General features: G+C 43.5%; 1 protein-coding gene across 6 annotated transcripts in view; it reads right to left on the bottom strand.

Moving 5' to 3' along the window:
• The window catches only part of LOC119970344 (aminopeptidase O (putative)), a 335,542-nt gene that overhangs the window by 183,464 nt on the left and 131,055 nt on the right, over positions 1–21,023 (bottom strand). For all 6 annotated transcript variants that reach the window (XR_005461589.1, XM_038804804.1, XM_038804803.1 and 3 more), the window contains exons 7-9: positions 19,242–19,348; positions 2,089–2,191; positions 252–359 (exon numbers count right to left, since the gene is read on the bottom strand). Coding sequence is in view for 5 of the 6 variants with exons in the window: in XM_038804804.1 (XP_038660732.1) it covers positions 252–359; positions 2,089–2,191; positions 19,242–19,348 (318 nt within the window). In the remaining variant the exon portion in view is untranslated. The remainder of the gene's footprint in view (positions 1–251; positions 360–2,088; positions 2,192–19,241; positions 19,349–21,023) is intronic.

Raw genomic sequence — 21,023 nt, forward strand, 5'->3', positions numbered from 1 at the left:
TTTGTGTATGAAAGAAAAAGAGGTAAGGCTCTCCACCCAACACCACAGAGTTCTCAATGTTGATTAAAGCATCATGAAAAATAGATTAAGAACAGGCTGGACACTTTTCTATGGGTAAAACACAAAAGCTATTTGTGTTTATTTATGTTATTTATGTGCTTTAGGGATTAGTCACTGCAGGTCTCCCGCTTACAGTATTGGACTGCAACAAAGGACATCTATAAACAAAGAATTCTCACAAAATAACACACCTGAGAAAGTATCAGTTGTCCATGAAATCTCTCCACAAATAGCCTGAAAAACTTCAGAAATGGTTTTTGTCCAACTCTGTTCTCAAGATAATGAAGCAAAAAATAACCCTGTGAACAAAAATGATCAGAAGATGAAATAAAATCTTAGTCGTGACATCTAGAAGAACAAAGAACAAAGAAAATTACAGCACAGGAACAGGCCCTTCGGCCCTCCCAGCCTGCGCCGATCCAGACCCTTTATCTAAATCTGTCGCCTATTTTCCAAGGATCTACTTCCCTCTGTTCCCCGCCCGTTCATATATCTGTCTAGATGCATCTTAAATTATGCTATCGTACCCGCCTCTACCACCTCCGCTGGAAAAGCATTCCAGGCACCCACCACCCTCTGCGTAAAAAACTTTCCACGCACATCTCCCTTAAACTTTCCCCCTCTCACCTTGAAATCATGACCCCTTGTAATTGACACCCCCACTCTTGGAAAAAACTTGTTGCTATCCACCCTGTCCATACCTCTCAATTTTGTAGACTCAATTTTGTAGATCTAAATAAAAGGTAATAACTACATTACATGCAGCATATATATAAAAATATATATATATATCTATTACAAAAGTATTAGATAAAATTTCAACACATCAAACAGAGTTCCTACTATGGTTTTAATTCTTACTATCTTCCCATATATAGTTCCACTCAAAGGACTGAACAATTATTTTTTTCTTTTGGCAACTGTTTAAAAATATAATTAGCACTTACTTAGCATTGTGCCTTTGATGCAACAAACAAACCTTGCATCTGCTCTAATCCAGTTTATTTCTCCCGAGTCCTGATACTATTAAATTTATAAATTCTACATTTCACTAAATCCAGCATTTAGAAGCTACAACTTGTGAGAAAATTCACAACAGAAATCATTCTGAGGAACATCTAAGGATTTACCAAGAGCCTTTACAGTGCCACGTGACAACTATCAAATAACGCTGTGCTACATACATGCTGAAGTAATGTAATTAGTTCAATGGATATGCTGATGCAAATACGGGGTTTAATAAAAGCGGAGTTCTTCAAGTGGCACAAAATAATAAATCAGATGCCAGATTCATTGATGAGAACCAATTAGACTATAATATTTCAGTTTAATAATGGCAGCCCCTTCTTACAATAAAAAAGTCCACGAAGTAGCAAATAGACAGGTCAGAATGATAAGCAAATGCAACAAAATATTGATCAAAGATGACAGAATTGTGCCAAACGCTTCAGTGATATGTGAACGGGCATTAATTTCTGCTTGCTAATAATTAGATCAAAATTTTTCTCAGGCTGAAATGCAACAGAACACGTACTCAAATAGAAGGCAAAACAATTGTAGGTTCATTCCAAAATACCTAATGTATGAGCAGCATAAACACATGTGTGATGGTTATAAAAGGAGGGTGCTAAAATAGTCATGATTTCCACTTCCATTTAGCTCTCAAGCTTGATCTACTGTTCCATAGGATTTTGGCCGATCTGCACTTCAATTCCGCCTAGTGTAATTTTGCCATATCCCTTGATACCCTCGTATAACAAAGTCCATCGATAGTAATCTTGAAAATTTCAATTGATCCAACAACCACAGCCTTTTGGGGGCCCGAGTTTGACAATCCAATAAGTTCAGAAGTGAATTTACATGATTGTCCGGACAGAAAGACCTTCATGTGATTGTCTCCATTTTGATCCTTACCCAAAGGATGAACACTGGTGTGAGTTATTGCAATCAATGCCAATTGAATATATCAAAGTCAGCACCTTTAGGATCGTTGGGCAGAATTATATTGATAGAAAATAAAGTTCTTACCTTTAGATAATGGACTTGCATAAAGATCTTTCCTGGATTTAGACCATGTTTGACATTTGTTGCCCCAGAGTCACTCACTTCACCTGTACTCTGTTTGTTAGGCCTGCAAAATTAAAGCAGACCCACAAAAAGATCACAAAATATAGTAAGCTATCAATGCACTATCAGAAATCTACAAGCCGTCAGAAAGTTTTCATGTGTTCACAGTGATTTTGGGAGCTTCAGGAGGTAGATTCTCCTGAACTCCAGAAGAAAATAGTCATAGAGTCATAGAATTTACAATGCAGAAGGAGGCCATTCGGCCCATCGAGTCTGCACCGGCTCTTGGAAAGAGCACCCTACCCAAGGTCAACACCTCCACCCTATCCCCATAGCCCAGTAACCCCACCCAACACTAAGGGCAATTTTGGACACTAAGGGCAATTTATCATGGCCAATCCACCTAACCTGCACATCTTTGGACAAGCAACAAATAACTAGACGCTAATGTAAAGCTATAGCAGCTTTCTGGGATGACCGCATTAGAATCATGGAATAGTACAGCACAAGAGGCTATCATTCAGCCCATCGATTCTGTGTTAGTTCTTATAAGGAAAAATCCAGTTAGGCCCACTCCCATGCTCTTTCCCCAAGTTCCTGCAATTTGTTTATTAATCAAGTGTATATCCAATTCCCTTTTGAAGGCTGCCATTGAATCTGTATCCACCATCCTACCAGGCAATGCATTCAAAACCCAAATTGCATTCAGCATGAAAAAGATTTTCATGTTGCCTCTTTTGGCGATCACTTTAAATCTATGCCCTCTGGAAATCGACTCTACTATTGGAAACTTGCTCTTCATTTACTCTCTCCAAACTATTCATGACTTTACACATCTCCTGTCAAATCTCCTCTGAGCTTTCTCTGTTCCAAGGAGAAGAAATGCAGCTTCTCCATTCTATCCGAGTAACTGCAATCTCTGAACCCTGGGACCATTCTCAAGTGTCTTCTGGAGTCACTCCTTAGCCATCCTGACGTTCGGTGCTCAAAACTGGGCACAATACGCCAGTTGTGGCCAAACTAACATTTTATATAAATTTAGCACAACTTGCTGTTTTTTGTAACCTGAGCTATCAACCACCTTTCTCTCTCCTAAGGAGGAATAATGGAATTCTAGCCAGAAACTGATTATTAAGCCTCAATAATCTATTAATGGGCCATGTTACATGACCCAAGTCTCTAGCCTTCTGCTAACTTTTAACAGTACACCTTCGGCCTCACGGGCAGCCTGCTGCATAACATCCAACTGGTGAAGCTCTCTCCCCTACCCCTCTTCCCCAAGAAGCAGAACTCCAGGCAGAACAACAGCCTGCTCCTCAAAACGTCATCTCCTCTGGAAGATTTTCCCCCACTGCCTGCAGAACTAACCCAGTCTTTGTGTACCTACTTCATTTTGAAATATCACGCCAACTGTGAAGCAAACTCTACAATTCTAGTCTTCAGCCAAATGAACTTGAGCTGCTATGTGAAAGAATTGGTCTCTGACTCTGTAAGACATGTGAACTGATATTCATTTCTGTGGTTCTTGTACTGTTACACCACATTGTTGTGAAACTCTCTTTGCTATCCCTACCTTTCTGTGAGTATGTGCAGTGGAGTGGGAAGTTAGGAGTATCTCACCAGGTTTTGAATGTGACAACAGCTGACCTTCCGTTAACCATAATACAAGTTTATTGGATCATACAGGTAGAGGGCTTGGGAAAATACACCACTGCATACTTCTTTTAAAAATTCAGATTTCTGGTGGCGGGTATATGCTGGGTGGGCGCATGAAAGGTGGCTCTCCTCCTAAGAACCCAAAATTAGGTTCTTTTACTGAAAATAGCCCACTAAAACGCAAAAAGTATCCCCTCACCGTACCTAACAACGACACAATTGAGACGATGTCGAGCAACAGTAGCTACAGAGGACACAAAGAAAGAAAAAACAGCAGAAGCCAGGAGACACAAGCAGTTGAGACGACGGATGCATGAGGTGACAAAGTGCCAACTGCACGAGAACGAGGGAGACCGGCAAATCGCACATAGGGCTCCCCTTTACCACAGGGTGGATGGAAAAAGTTCCTCACTAGAGAGCTAAGGGAGCTCACGGAGGAAATCAAGACCAACATTAAGGCAGTGATCAAGGTGGCAGTCACGGAGCTCTGGCCACCATTAAAATGGTCATGGACAAGGCAGAGAGACAACTGGAGGCCCAGGGGAACACCCATCAAAGAATTGGAAAAAGCCTCAATGGATCGGAGTAACTGGATCGCTGCCCTAGAGACAGAGATAGCGAGGTTGGTGATGACGCAGGGAAGTCTAAAGAGGAAAATAGTGGATCAGGAGAACAGTGCCAGAACTTAAGGATAGTGGGCCTGCCGGAGGGAACCAAAGCAGGGACCACACGGATTATGTGGCCAAAATGTTTGAAGTTAAAACTCACCACTATTCTTAGAATTCCCCCTATACCAAAAAAAAAGGTTGATATTCTAAATGGTGAACAGGGATTCTCACTCCCTGACTCCAATGCAGGCTTCTGTGGGTGCTATTCAGGTCAAACTATCTTTTCAAGTTATCCCCCGGTATAACCCATACCTTCACCGAAGAATTTTACCTACTTACCCCTTAATAGCATTGATGTCCTGGGTCCTGCGTTATTAAGGAAGTGAAGTAAGCTAATAACCACTTTTTCAGGTTAAGTTAAGTTATTTTATTATTATAATTTTTTTCTTTTAAAAGCTGCAAACACTTTCTTTACAGAAAGGTAAAAAGATCTTGCTTCTGGATGCTGCTGCTGGATGCTTCAAGCCCACCTTGGCAATCAATCTTCTTAAAATCTGGTCTTCTTGAGTTGTATTCGCTGGTGAACTCGGTTGCTGTGTCCTGTTCTTCCCATGCACCGAGCTGTGAGAGCTGGCTCTGCTAGCTATTCTAAGGTGACTCTGACTCCTGTTTAAATTCTAGTCTTCCTTAGATGTATAACTGTTTAAACTCGGCTGCTTGCCTTGTCTTTCCCATGACCAAGCTCTCTCTCTCTCTGAGTTCTCCTCCCCTTCTCTCCTGTTGCTGGTTTCCTCTGTCCTCTGTCCTTGTTGCTGCTGCTCCCTGGGTTTATATTCTCTTTCTGAGAGTTATTAAGTTTTAACGACTTTATTGTAAATGGGCTTGTTTCACTTTGATAGTTTAAAAGTATCTTTGATGTAAACATCTTACTACAACTAATTATTCATTTTGGGCATATCGTCTCCTCTCAGATCTGATTAAAAAATGCTTTGGTTTCAATAGTTAACTTTTATTTCTGTGATTTCGAATCGTTTAATTTTCCAATTGTCCCCAGCTCATAACTTTGCCTTTGATTTTGACTTAAATGATGTTTCTCGTAGACAGGTCGTCTCCAATTTTCTTTTAATTGACTTGATGGTCATAGAATTTTACACTTTAAAATTGACACCAAATTCGACTGGGTATCTTCCATCCTTTCCAGCTGTTTACTAAGAGAGTTTATTTCAATTAAGGTGTGAAACTTTGCTTTTAGCTGTATGCTAAAATTTAACTTGGTTATGACTTGAAAGACTTGCCTGTTTTAAACATTCGTCACTTAATGCAACTGAAACTCTCATCCATGCTTTTTCAGATGCTTCCTGAGATAGTTACATTCCATGAAGGTGTGAGCCATTGTTTTAGCTTACCACATGAAACCTATGTGTTTGCTAAGCCTGTTTGTGAGCAAGAATCTGCATTTTACAACCCTGCTCTTTGCAGCTGCTATTAACCTTTTGTGGGATCTTTCTCTGTACCCTCTCAAACCAGATATTGCCAGACTTCCATGTTTCAAATGACACATTTTTCTGTATTTTCAAGAACACCCTGTCTTGACATTTGAAACATAACTATATAATTTGGTTAATTGTCCCCCCATCCAATTGTACTAACATATATCCCCGATCTTTGTCATTTGTATGCATGTGTTGGAATTTCAAATTGTGCACCAAAATCAACACGTAAATGCATCCATATCTCAGACCAGTGTCGATAAGAGTCTTTTCTTTTCCTCAAGTCCAATTACCGTGAACCATAGCCGTTGTTGCTCAGGAAGGTAACATAATCGCTTTCCGTGTGTTCCACTACCTCCAAAGCATTTTACTTCCTTGGGATAGCAGCACCGTAGAAGTTTCCTCATGTCCCTTAGAAACAGCACACAACTCAGTCCATCAGTAACCACAAAGGTCTTTTGTCCATCACTGGCTGTTACGTGTCTCATTCTTCCGTCATCCAAATTGCTTTTCCATTTCTGATTGGAATGGTAAATTATGATATCATGTACCACCCATTGATTCCCTTGTTTCATTAATTTAAAAGGTTCAATTGATCCTGCTTGTATTCCTAACTTCCCCATTAATGTCTAACCTTGTCGTGAACCATGTATGTCTGCCAACCCCTGGTTTACATGAGAGAATATCTTTCTGACAAATTTCCTTCAAATCCCTTTCATCTGTCATCGTTTCCCTTACAACATGAAAGTGTATATTTTCCATTACAGCATTTGTAAAACCACATTGAACTGTCACTTTTCCAAATAAATTCTCCCTATTGTTAAATACATAGTAAAAAAAATTTCAAGAACATGTTGGAAACCTGGTGGGAAGGGACAGCTTCCCCAAAGCACCAGAAATAGACAGAGCCCACCGGTCAGTCAGGCCGAAACCCAAGGCCGGAGAACAGCTGAAGGCAATTATCGTCAAAATGCACTGGTACCAGGACGAGGAAAGAATCCTGCGCTGGGCCAGGCAAACAAACACCTGCAACTGGGAAGGACACCAGATCAGGATTTATCAGGGCATTGGGGCAGACCTGGCCACGCATCGGGAAGGGGGTCAATAGAGTGAAGGCAGCTCTGTACGAGAGCAAAAGTTTGGGATGCTGTACCCGACCAAACTTTGGGTCACGTTCCAGGGCAGGGAGCACTTTATCACAACCTCTGCGGACACGGACAAATTCATCCAGGAGAACGAGCTGGGGAAAACAGCAAATGAGACAGGGGTGAAAAGGTCACCCGAAGGGACTTAAATGATCTGAGAAAAACTTTGAACGGGACTGTATTGCATCGCTCTGAATCTGCAGCCAAAACGTAGGAAAGAAGGGGCAAGGGCAGCAAAGCACAGAAGAGGGTGAAGGGGATGAAAAGAGGGGAAACCATAGAGTGGGAAAAGACTAGGCTAGTAACCAACCTCAGGAGCGGGGCCACCTGACTAGCGGGAAAGCTAGCGCCAGGAGGTACAAGTGAGGGGGGGGGGGGGGGGCACTACGCATCTCCCGCAGAGAAGGGAACGCCTGCCGACGGGTTGAGGTGCACACCACCAGCGGGGGGATAGCTAGGGTGTAAATGGGGGAGAGGAAGTATGGAGATGGGACAACAATTAGACGGGGGGGTGTGGGGGGGGGGGGGGGGGGGGAGGAGAGAAGACAGATTGGAAAACAGAATCATAAAGGAAACAAAGGGACAAGGAGGGGAAAGGCTCTAGGCTGGTTACAACAGGCCACACGAGGCGACATGGAACAAAATGGCACCTCAAGCAGCCACTTGGGAAGGTCCCCAAACAATAGGAATCCCCGGAGTGTAGGAGCTCACCCGCACGGCCTACACACAGTAGGGAAACCCCGGAGCACAGTTTCATGGAGAATACGGTGACTGCAGCCATCCAGGATTGGCCCCCTACCAAAGGGAAACCGTGGAGTGCAGGGGCGAATCCACAAGGTAAACATGATTGATCCTGCAAGGAGGGGGGGGGGACAACAGCACTCATACTTCCTCAGGAAACTAAGGAAATTCGACATGTCCACATTGACTCTTACAAAATTTTGGAGAAGCACGATAGAAAGCATCATATCTGGCTGCATCACATTTTGGTATGGCAACTGCTCAGCCCAAGACCATAAAAAAAACTAGAGTCACAAACACAGCCTAATACATCATGTAAACCCGCCTCCCATCCATTGACCCTGTCTATATCTCCCACTGCCTCAGCAAAGCAGGCAGCATAATCAAAGTCCCCTCCCATCCGGGGTACTCTTTCTTCCAACCTCTTCAATAGGTTCAAAAACAATTTCTTCGGGGCAGCACGGTGGCGCAGTGATTAGCACTGCTGCCTCATGGTGCCGAGGTCCCAGGTTCGATCCTGGCTCTGGGTCACTGTCCATGTGGAGTTTGCACATTCTCCCCGTGTTTGCGTGGGTTTCGTCCCCACAACCCAGAGATGTGCAGGCTGGGTGGATTTGACACACTAAATTGCCCCTTAAATGGAAAAAATGAATTGGGTACTCTAAATTTATTTTTTTTTTTAAAGAAAAAAAAACTTCTTCCCTGCTGACCAGACTCCTGAATGGCCCTCTCATGGACTGAACTGATCTTTCCACGCATCTTCTCTACCATGTAGAACTACACTCCGTGTGCTTCATCCTATGTCTATGTATTTACATTGTGTATCTATCGTATGTCCGATATTTTTCATGTATAGTACGATCTGACTGGACTATACGCAGAACAATACTTTTCACTGTACCTTGCTACACGTGACAATAAATCTAAAAATCTTAAATTTAAACTAATTGCCCACGACTGCACACAGATCCACAAATGGAACCTGACTAGTGGTGGAGGAGGAAATGAAGGATCTGCAGAGGTGGAACACACTCCCACTATCCCTGATGGGGAGGGTACAGACGATCAAGATGAACATACTGCCCAGGTTCCTGTTTCTGTTCAGATCCATATCTATCTACATCCCCAGGGCCTTTTTTACCACAGTAGACAAAATTACTCCCATCCCGCCAGCCAAGCACTCTACAAGCCCAGTAGCAGCAACCACACTCCAGTCATGGAACCAGCTAAGGCAGCACTTCGGCCTGACCGAATAGTCAACCATGGCCCCCATCTGCAACAATCACAGGTTCACGCCAGCCACAATGGATACCACATTTAAGAGGTGGAGGCAGGATGGGGCGGGGGGGGGGGGGGGGGGGGGGGGGGTCATTAACAGTTAGGACTTATACACATTCGACAGGCTAGCGACATTAGAGGAACTGACGGAAAAGTTGCAACTGCCCAATGGGAACAAACTACGGCATTTACAAATAAAAAACTTCCTCCGCAAGGATCAACAAAATACCCACGGACACCAAGACACTCAATGATAGAGGAACTGCTGGACGCTGGCGACTTAGGTGATGGGAACTGCAGGACATGTATGGACGACTGTTAGAAGAGGCACGTTCTCCGCTAGACAAGACACTGGAAAAATGGGAGGAAGAACTAGGGATATAAATAGAGTGGGGACTCCGGAGTGAAACAGTGAACAGGGCAAACTCCACCTCCACATGCACAAGGCTAAGCCTAATGTAGTTGAAAGTGGTACACAGAGTGCACCTTATCAGAACCTGAATAAGCAGGTTCTTCTCAGAGGTGGAGGACAAATGTGGCCTGCCAGAGAGGCATGGCCAACCACATCCACGTGTACTGGGAATGTCCCAGATTTGCAGAATTCTGTACAGCCTTCTCTGAGCCAATGTCCACGGTTGTGGAGGTGACAGTGGAGTCAAGCCCAAAAGTAGCAGTCTGTGGGGTATCAGACCAACCAGAAATATTCATGGGGAGGGGGGCCGACACACTTGCCTTTGCCTCTAATCACCTGCCAAAGAATGCTGCTCGGTTAGCAAACAGCAGTACTAAACAGCATACCCAAAGCTGCAAACTGGCTGTCCGACTTGTCGGAATTTCTCCAATTAGAAAAAAATCACATTCACCATCCGGAAGTTGGGAGATAGGTCTTATGATGGGTTCCACAAGACGTAGAAGCCATTCACCAACTTGTTCCAGGACCTGATTGTAGTCAACAGCGAATAGAGAGGGGTTTGGGGTGTTTTGCGGGGGGGGGGGGGGGGGGGGGGGGGGGGGGGGGGAGAGAGAGAGAACAGACGAGCCATGGCTGGCAAAAAGGAAGAGGGGCTGGAGGGAGATTTTTTTAAAAACCACAATCAGACTGGGAGATGAAAGGGGCACAGAAGCAAGGGAATAAACCCAAGGGCAAAAGGAAGATTAGTGGGCATAATAACAAATGATAAAGCACAAGCCAGGGCCAGCAACAGGCAACGCAGCAGAGGCTGACTGGCCAAATAAAGCACGCAGCTACCAAAGAAACACGAAGTAGGCAACTGTAAATATGAACAGTGAACCTAGTCTGTTCATACTCGGGTGACCTTGTTTGATTTTCTTCTTTTTCTCGCTTTATTATTATTGTTAAATCTCTTTGTTTTCTTGTAACATGTATCTCTTTTGGTTTTTTTCCCCTTCTTGTATAAAATAGAACCACACCCAGATTACTTTCTGTAAAATACTACTCACAGGTACGACACCTGTAACTTAACATTCAATCTTGAAATACGTAATATAAAACAAACTGTCAAATATATAATGTGAAAATCCAATAAAAACATTTTTTTTAAACAATTCAAAACACCTGCTTATGGACAGGTGGCGAGAGTAAATAAGTAGATTGTCTGCCTCTCTCCATTATTATCAATGGATTCCTCATTCTTCCGGTCAAAATGTATCAACTCAAACCTTTGTGTTGAATTTCACCTGTCATGTGTCCACCTGTTCTAGCAGCTAGTTTACATCTTCTTGAATTCTTTTATTATCATCCTCCGTGTTGACTCCACTTCCAACTTTTCTGTCAACTGCAAATTCCAAAATTGTACCCCCAACAGCCATTCACAACTCTTTCTAGTCCTTAGCCTAAGCTACTACTTCCACTTTTGGGCCAGGATATTCAATTTTGCTAACCAGTCTAATAAGGTGGGACTCCACCAAGCACCTTTTGAAAGTCCATGTACACAACATCAACTAAATTGCCCTCATGCACCCTCTCGGTTACCTCATCAAAAAACATAATCAAGTTAATTAAACATGATTAACTCATGATGGCTCGCCTGAAGTAGTCCATTCCTGTCCAAGTGTCTGATTTTTCTCCGCATTATTGTTTCCAAAAGCTTTTCCCATCAACAATGTTAAATGGACTAATTTGTCAGGATTATCCTTCTCCGCTTTGTGATCCTCCAGATCTTTGGCATCACTTTTTATCTGAAGATTGGGAACTTGTAGCCAGCACCTCCGCTACCCTTTGACCCATACTTCTCTCAGCAACCCAGGATACAGCTGTAATAAGTCCACGGAAGCAGAAGTCCCGTCACCAGATGTCCTTTTATTTACAAACCCACAGCTGAACAACCATGACCATTCAGTCTGCTGTCTACACCGGGAGTGCAGAGGGTCTGACACTCCCTGCTATATATACACAGAAAGGGATTCCCTGATTGGGCCACTAATCAGTAAACTTGTATTCTAATTGGCCAATCTCAAAGGCCTGGCCTAAGTCATTACACCCCTCCCCCGCAAAGTCCGAGGAGCCCCCATGGTCCTCGTGACTCATGGGTCTCCTGCTTCGTTTTTGCGGTGGGTGTGATTCCTCCACTTCGGCCTCCAATGTAGGGGGGGTAATAATTGCTGGGCACCCGTCTTTTCTGATGGGAGCACCTGAAGGGCGGTTTGCCCCTTTCCTCCGGCGGCAGGTGTACAGCTGCGGCATCATCCACGGTGTCTATATCCGAGTCCGATGTCCTCACCAGTGGTGTCGGAGGGGCAAGAATAGTTTGTCGGGGAGGACTCTCGACGGTCCTTGGTATGCGTCAGCTCCGGAGGAGGAAACAGATCAGAGGCCCGCACCTGGTCCAGGTGTTTCTTTATTACATGTTTTCCCACACGCATCTCATACGACACAGGTCCTATCCTGGCCATGACTGTTCCTGCTACCCACGTGGGGCCATTCGCATAATTTCTGACCCATACATTTTCAGCCATGTTGAACTGCCTTTCTCAGCATTGGGCCTCTTGGTGTAGCTCTATTCTGCCACCTAAATTCGGAAATAGTAAACTCACCGGGTTCGGAGTCGTCTGCCCATGAGGTGCTCCGCCGGTGCTATTCCCGTTGTGGCATGTGGGGTTGTTCTGTAGTCAAATAGCCAGAGCCAGCACGACAGTTTGGTGTCCAATGAAGCTGCTAACTGTTTCTTCAACCTGCCTTTTAATGTCTGAATGGCTCTCTCCGCCAAACCATTCGATGCCGGGTGGTATGGTGCCATCCTTATGTGCCGAATGCCATTCGACTTCATAAATTTTGTGAAGTCCTGGCTGGTGAAAACCAATCCATTATCCGAAACTAACACCTCCGGGATACCATGAGTTGCGAACGAGGTGCGGAGATTTTCAATGGTAGTTGTTGAATTTGCAGAGTTCATTTTGTAGACGTCCAGCCATTTGGAATGGGCGTCTATTATTATAAAAAACATTGAACCCATAAACGGGCCTGCAAAATCAACATGAAATCGCGACCATGGTCTCCCTGGCCATTCCCATGGGTGCAGCGGGGCTGCCGGTGGCACCTTCTGCCCTTGTTGGTATTCTTGACCAATGCCGCTATCTGTGTCCAGGCCCGGCCACCAAACATAGCTCCTGACCAGCATCTTCATTTTTGAGACTCCAGGATGCCCATGATGTAGTTCAGCCAGTTAGGCTCGACGGCCTTGACTTGGAACTTTAACTCGAGCCCCCCATAGCAGGATCCCGTCTTCCACGGTGATCTGCTCTCTTCTGCTCCAGTAAGAGTGGAATTCCGCTTGGACTGGTCTTTCCATCTCCCCCGTTTTGCCCTGTGTGCCAAAACTGCACCAATGCCATATGGAGACGCGTCGCACATGAGCACCAACTCTTTCCTGGGTCGTAGTGTGCCAAAGACATTCTCTGAGAAAAGCTGTTCTTTAATCTTCTTGAAAGCCCTGTCTTAGCGGGTGGACCACTCCCAGGCTTGCCCCTTTTTTAGTAATTGGTGTAGGGGGTCCAAGATGGAAGCTCTGTTTCTGTATGAACTTCCCATAATATGTCACCAGTCCTAAAACAGACCTTAACTCCTGGATTGTGGTGGGGGCCGGGGCATCTTTAATCGCCCTCACCCGATCCTCCAAAGGGTGTAGTCTTGATTTGTCAACCTTGTATCCCAGATAGGTTACTTGAGGTGCTAGGAAAACACATTTTTCTCTCTTTAGACGCATGCCTGCTGCTGAAAACCTCCTAAGAACTTCCTCTAGGTTTTGCAGGTGTTCTGCCTTTGTTTTTCCTGTAATGAGGACATCGTCCAGTCAAATAGCGACTTGTGGTAGCCCTTGCAATATATTCTCCATTGTCCTCTGAAATATCACACAAGCTGACGATACCCCAAAGGGTAATCTTGAATACTGAAAAAGGCCCTTCAAGGTGTTTATCGTTGAGAATTTTTGGGATTCTTCGTCCAGCTTCAGCTAGATATGCGTGACTCATATCCAGCTTTGAGACTAGGAGTCCTCCAGCCAGCTTTGCATACAAATCCTCAATCCGGGGAATTGGGTATTTGTCCAGTTGTGAGTAGCGATTAATCGTTTGTTTGAAATCTCCACAAAGGCGGGTCCAGCCGTCCGACTTAAGGATAGGCACCACGGATGCCGTCCACTCTGCAAACTGGACCGGTTTTATTCTTCCCTCATGCTCTAAATGATTTATTTCCATATCGACTTTCTGCCTCAATGCGAAGAGTACTGGTCGGGCCTTGTAGAATTTTGGGACTGCCTCTGGATCTACATGCAATGTTGCCTTTGCTCCCTTTATTGTTCCGGGCCCTTCTCGGAAAACCTCTGGGTATTTGCACAGGAGTTCGCTCAGGCGGCCATTTTCCAGCTGGAAAATGTTTACCCAATCCAGCTGGATCTCTTTTAGCCAGTTTCATCCCAATAAGCTTGACCCCACACCTTTCACTATCATTAAAGGCAGCCTAACCAGTTGCTCTCCAGAAGCCACAGTTACATGCGTTGTGCCCAACACTCCCGGTGTTGCCCTCAGTTTTGCCAAGGTCCTAGTTAAGAATAAGGGTTGGAGTCCAGTGCGAATTTTATTGAATACTGTTTCCCCTCTCACTGATATGGCTGCTCCAGTGTCGACTTCCATCAGTGTGGGATGTCCATTCAACCTTATGGATAATTTAATGGGTTTTGATTTCACCATCGTTACACAATTTAGTTGTTCCTCGTCGGATAGGTGGGGCTTCTAGGGTATGCATTCTCCTGTGCCCCGGCCTACGTGACCTTCTCCAAGATTTTGGTTTTGGGCTTCTATTTCTCCTTTCTGGCTCCAATCTCTCTCTGACAACAACTACAATATTTTGCTGGGCGAAAGGCTACAGGGCTGCCGTCTGTCTGGACCTAATTTTCCCTTGCTTGGAAAGGCTTCTGCGAGTGGGCCTGGTTAATTTAGTATCCAAGTCATTCCTGAGGGTGGCTATGCAGTTGCCTATCCCCCAGCGGTAGTCTCTTAACTCAGTTTCACTGGTATGGGCGTCTATCTCCATCGGAGTACCCGGTAACTCATGAGCTCCGTTTGCCGTTTCTTCTAAGGACAAAGCCAGCTGCAATGTTTGTTTGCAATCCAGCTCAGCCTCTGCTAACAGACGTTTCTGTATTGCTAAATTATTTATTCCACATTGTAGCCACTGTAGCCACCTAAAATGGACACTGAACTAAACAAAATGGAGAATTGCTAAGACTGCAGGGAAAAACAGTTTAGCCAAGGCAGCAGCCTGCAAACACTCATTAGCATTTTGCAAGCAGCAAAACTAGTTTCTGGCCAGGTGGAAGATCTCAAACCAAAGGTGATAATGGCAGAACGCTTTACATACTAATGAGGCAGTCCAGATCTAGGCACACACAATGGCAACATTTGGGTTTGAATAAGATACTTTAAGTGGATGTCCAGACAGAGCGGCACCAGAAGTATCCACTATAGAAACCGCCCCCGCCATTAAGAGAGACCCTCACATTGGAGGAATTCAAAAGATATCGATTGGGAGCGATCCAATCGATACCTGAAGGTAAAGCCCGCCCAGGAAAAGGCAAGGACATTGGGGACCCCTATAAAAGATAGACCCCCACCCATGGTCCTGTCTGTTGTTTCGTGCTCCGGCTTTGACCAAGAACTTCGAATTGTATCCTGACTCCAGCCGTTGAGCACCAGCCGCCGAACCGTAAGTGCCAATACGACGCTCGCTACGCGAACCAGGCCCTCTAGACCCCCAGTGACCAGCACGCTTTCTGAAGGTTGCAGACCAAGACCGAAACGAAGGCCTCGCTCCCTGACCTTGCCTGTTCCTGTTTAGTTAAGTATTCTGATTGCTTAGTTTAGTCATAGCTTAGTCCCTTAGCGTGTGCATGCGTATTTATTATAATTGTATAATAAATATTGATCGTTTGGAACTTACTAATCGGTGTATCGTTTTATTACTTTGAACCTGACCTTGGAATATTTGTGAGGTGTCTATACGGCATCTGGCGACTCCTGAGCTGAAAATACATACACAGAGCCTAGTAGTGTTAAGCACACGGCCTTTAAACGGAGGCGTGTTAATACACTCCAATAAACGCGTTTTACACCCATAGCAAAACGTGCAACAACATACCAAACGGTCTCGGAGGATCTCATTTAGCACCAGGCCAAATTCGCAAGCCTCTACTAATCGCCTTAATCGTGATAAAAAGTTTGTAACTGACTCTCCAGTGTCTCGGAATGCTGAGTAAAACCGGAACCTTCGCAGGATCAGAGGTGGCTTAGGGTCATAGCACTCTTTTATTACGTCCGTCAATTCCTGGAAAGTTTTCGTGTCTGGTGCCTCAGGAAAAGTGAGACTGCACATAATGGCAAAGGCTGCTGGCCCACATGCGGTCAGCAGAATGACCCGTTGCTTTTCATCCGGAATTATATTGTTTGCTCTAAAGAAGTACTTTATCCGCTCCACATATTGGGCCCAGTCTTCCACTGCAGGGTCAAAAGAGTCCAATTTTCCCAATAAAGGCATTTTGCCTGTCAGTAGCTTACTCTCAATATGGAGCAGCTGCTGACGAGCAGGTTTCTTCGGGTCGTTCCGTTTCCCTCGTCGACACTGTAATAAGTCCACAGAGGCAGAAGTCCCGTCACCAGAATTCCTTTTATTTACAAACCCAACAGCTGAACAACCATAGCCATTCAGTCTGCTGTCTACACCGGGAGTGCAGAGGATCTGACACTCCCTGTTATATACACAGAATACACTTATTCTAATTGGCCAATCTCAAAGGCCTGGCCTAAGTCATTACGTGATTCACCTGAGGAAGAAGCAGTGCTCTGAAAGCTAGTGTTTGAAACAAACATGTTGGACTTTAACCTGGTGTTGTAAGACTTCTTACTAAGTCATTACAACAGCCCATCCTGGCTTAGTGATTCATCTGCTTTAATTACTGCCAGCGTTTCTAGAGCCCCTTCTTTTTTTAAATCGTATCCAGTATCCCGGTAACCTCCTCATTTACCATAATTTTAGCACGGTACTCTTCCACCGTAAACACCAGTGCAAAGTACTCATTCAGTATTTCAGCCATGCCTTCTTTTTACACCAATAGACTCCATTTTGCTCCCCAATCAGTCTCATCATTCTTCTGACAACCCTTTTACTGTTAATATGTCGATGGAAACATTCGGTTCCCTTCTGTGTTAGCCATCAACTTATTCACCTACTGTCTCTTCAGCCTTAGTTTCTTTTCCATTTCCTCCTATATTGTTTTATATACAGTTTGATTCTCCCTTATATTATCGAGTTTATATCAGTTACATATCCCTCCTTCTGCTTCACCTTACTCCTTTATCATACAAGGATGTCAAGCTGCATTGTCTTTACTTTCCCTCGTCTTCTGGGAATTTACCTAGGCTGTACCCAAAACATCTCCTTTTTAAAGGGTGCACGTTATGCCATTATTTTGGCATGGAGACCTTTGACTCCAATATACCTGGGTCAGATCCCTCCTCAATTTGCTGAAACCAGCCTTCTTCCAATTAAGTATTTTTCCTCTAGATTGCTCCCTGACCTTCTCCATGACTAATCTAAACTTTATGATACGCTGATCGTTATTGCCAAGGTGCTTGACTGTCATATTTTCCACATTGCCTACTTCATTCCTCAGAACCTAATCCAGCAATGCCTACTTCCTCATTGAACAGGACACATTGATCAAGAAAATTCTCCTGAACACACTTCAGAGATTCCTCTGTCTCTGCACTTGACACAATCACTCAATGTCGCGACAGTTAAAGTTTCTTATTACTGTATCACTATTCTATGGTTCTTGCACCTTCAGTAGTTTCTTTCAAATCTGCTCCTCTATCTTCTCCCACTATTCCACAGCCTTTAAACTATACTAAATAGTATAATAGCTCCTTTATTACTTCTCATCTCCAACCAAATAGATTTTGTTTCTGATCCACCAAGGATATTTTTTCTTTCTGGCACTGCAATAATTTCATGCATCATGACACTGCTACCCTCATCCTTTTGTCCTTTCCCAGCTTTGCCGAATACCTTGCACCCCAGGAATTTGAAGCAATCAACCTCCCCTCTCCAAAAACCAAGGTCTGAGCTATCACTACTACATCATATTCCCACATGACTATTTGCACCTTCAGCTCAACAACTTTATTAACCACACTGTGTGCATTTATACACATAGAAACATAGAAAATTGAAGCAGGAGGAGGCCATTCAACCCTTTGAGCCCACTCCACCATTGATTACGCTCATGAATGATCATCAAGTTCAATACCCTGATCCAGCCTTCCACCCATATCCCTTCATCCCTTTAGCCCCAAGAGCTATATCTAATTCCTTCTTGAAATTACACGTTTTGGCCTCACTACTTTCTGTGGTAGCAAATTCCGCAGATTCACCACACTCTGGATGAAGAAATTTCTCCTTATCTTTACCCCTTATCCTCAAACTATGGCCTCTAGCTCTGGACTTCTCCACCATTGAGAACATTCTTTCTGAATCTACCCTGTCTAATCCTGTTAGAATTTTGTAAGTTTCTATGAGATCCCCTCTCATTCGTCTAAACTCCAATGAATATAATCCTAACCATTTTAGTCTCCTCATATGACAGTCCCGCCATCCCGGAATCAGCCTGGTAAACCTTTGCTGCACTCACTCCATTGCAAGAACCAAAACTACACACAATCCAGGTGTAGCCTCACCAATGCCCTATACCATTCCAGTAAAACATCTCTAATTCCTATACTCAAATACTCTTGTTATGAAGGCCAACATATCATTTGCCTTCTTTCCTGCCTGCTGTACCTGCACGTTTACTTTCAGCGACTGATGCACGAGGACACCAACGTCTCGCTGAGTATCCACCTCTCTTAATTTTCACCCATTCAAATAATAATCTGCCTTCCTATTTTTGCTACAGAAGCGGATAACCTCACACTTATCCACATTCTACTGCACCTGCCATGCATATGCCCACTCACTCAGCCCTTCCAAATCCCACAGATACTGAAAATGAGGTGATGATGCAGGACTGTAAGGAGAGCATGCAACAGTGGGTTTAAGTTTGGATTGATTTAGCAAAGAACTGGCATGGACACAATGGTCTGAATGACTTCCTTGTATTGTAAATACTCTACACTCCTATGGACAATTAAACATTTCACGAAACAGTGATGGGGGCGGGGGGTGGAATTAAAATGGACTTATCGTGCAAAAAGGCAAAATTGTTCAAGCAAGAAAGACATAAACTTTAGCAACCAAATGCAACTAAAAGTTGACAATATATGCTCTGAGTTTCCTTAGGGCTTAAACCTTAGAGCAAGAGTTTTTTTTAAAATTTGGGTTGCAAAGAGAGTTGGACCCAACCAAACTGGAAAGCACATACTCCAGGAACATGTGTATAAATGGAGCAGACACTTATTCATCCAGTTCCTGAAAAAAGTTCAACTTAAAATTGAAAATGATACATTTCATAATAGGCACCTAAATAATGACGGCACACTTGAAATCAGTTTAGTTCAAATGTCTGCGGAGGCCTCAGTCTGTCGGATTTAATTGGATGCTTTCCATTGTTATTTTATAAATTAAAATCATTTTCAAAGACAGCAAAATGCCCGACTATTTGACACCATCACTGACATGATGTGCTCACCTCAACACTTGCAATTCTTCTTCAGAGTTCTGAAGTTCGTCTTGAAGCCTTCGCCATCGCAACAGGGACCTTAGTTGCTGCTGCTCTTTAGCTGCTTCCTCTGAGAGCTAGAAAAATACATTTCAGTGAACATGTGCTTTCTAACTCAAAGCAGAAGAATACATTATTACCGCATCAAAATTCAAAATAAATGAAATATTCAACATTCTTTTCAACATTAAACCTGTTATATAGGCCACATTTTGAAAAATACTCAAACCTGCTCTGGCCTTACCTCCTTCTATTAACCTTAAACTGGTAAAATTCGTAGAAAACATTCCTTCCATCATTACTGCTATTATAAAGTTTTGCTTTCATGCCAAAATTTATTTACGAAATTTGTATCCGTAAAAGTTATGCAGATGTATTCAGATGTCAAAATATATGAAAATTGAATTAATTGCTCTTTTGGGACCTGCTATATTTAGAGATAGCTATACAAAGCAAGGACAAGGTTTCAGACTTTCAACATGGCATTGATAGAACCAACAGCAAGCAGATTTTGTAAACCACAACCTCCTTCAACTTTTGAATCCAACCCTAACTTGACTCCGGTGAGAAATCCCAAACCCAACTCTGATTGGCAGTCCTGATCCAACCTGACTCACTTTGAAACTGAAATGCTTCAGGTATGTAATTACCTACCTGCTCCACATGCACTATCACTGTTGGATCCACTTGCACAGATGAATAAGTTAGGGCAATTTATGCAAATATTGCAACTTCTACTTTATTAATGTATTAGTGAGAAACAAAAATTCCAACAAAATATAGAAAGCTTCCACCTCTTCAAGACTAGTGAATACCGACATGTCAGCCATCAGCTGCTAATCATTTCAATCCTGAGCATAAAAATGCTTGAAACTTGGAACAGACTATGATTATCACAGTAATTGGTTTTATATAGTATAGTAATTTTCTGTCAAGTTCAACAAGGTACAAAGAAATTCCGTTTCTCTTCTGCTTATTCATTCTCTTTGAGTGACATCTGCTCTGTGCTTTATATTCCACTTTCTCTCTTTCATGTCACAGACGATTCCCACTATAATGTTGATACCTTTCTGTTTATGTCTGAGTACTTTTCTCACTCTATTTCTAACACAATTTGTAAAACTTGTTCCCCATCTCGTCTCCTTTCTGTATGGCTCTCCACATCTTTGTCTGGCTGCCACACACATTCCTTCATGAATATACTTAATAGGGTAAATTCTAAGAGGCCCCAGGAAACCAGAGGTTATAAAATCAGACATGCGATTGTTGCATGCCTGATTTTACAAGGTGCAATTTAGCAGTGAATAATAATGTCCAAATCCCGCAGCCCAGCTCTAAATAATAAAATAGAGTAGCTAAAGTTAGCCCTGCGGATTTAGCACCTCAAAAAGCGCGAGCTTCAGTCATCACAACTAGGGCGTGGAAGTCCCTGGTGCTCACCTGCTGAAATAGGGAAGAAAGGTGTTTGGGTGGGAGGTTGCTTGTTGCAGTTTGCTCCGTAAACTCAAGTGGTTTTGTTGGGTAGTTTTTTTTTTGCACTTTGTTTTTTATTCCTAACAAGACTTTTTTCATTATTCTTCACTACTGCTGGTTTTGACTGTTACACCTTATGAAGGAATAAGGAAGAGCTTTTCTTTGGGGCTCCATTCAGATAAGAAAGAGGGATTTGTGGGGGACAAACATATCCAGGTAACACATTCCTGGAGATATTTTGGCCAAGACCTCTACTTGGACATGTCAGAGAGTGTTTAC

The sequence above is a fragment of the Scyliorhinus canicula genome, chromosome 8 (assembly GCF_902713615.1).
Source record: "Scyliorhinus canicula chromosome 8, sScyCan1.1, whole genome shotgun sequence".
NCBI classification, from domain to species: domain Eukaryota; kingdom Metazoa; phylum Chordata; class Chondrichthyes; order Carcharhiniformes; family Scyliorhinidae; genus Scyliorhinus; species Scyliorhinus canicula.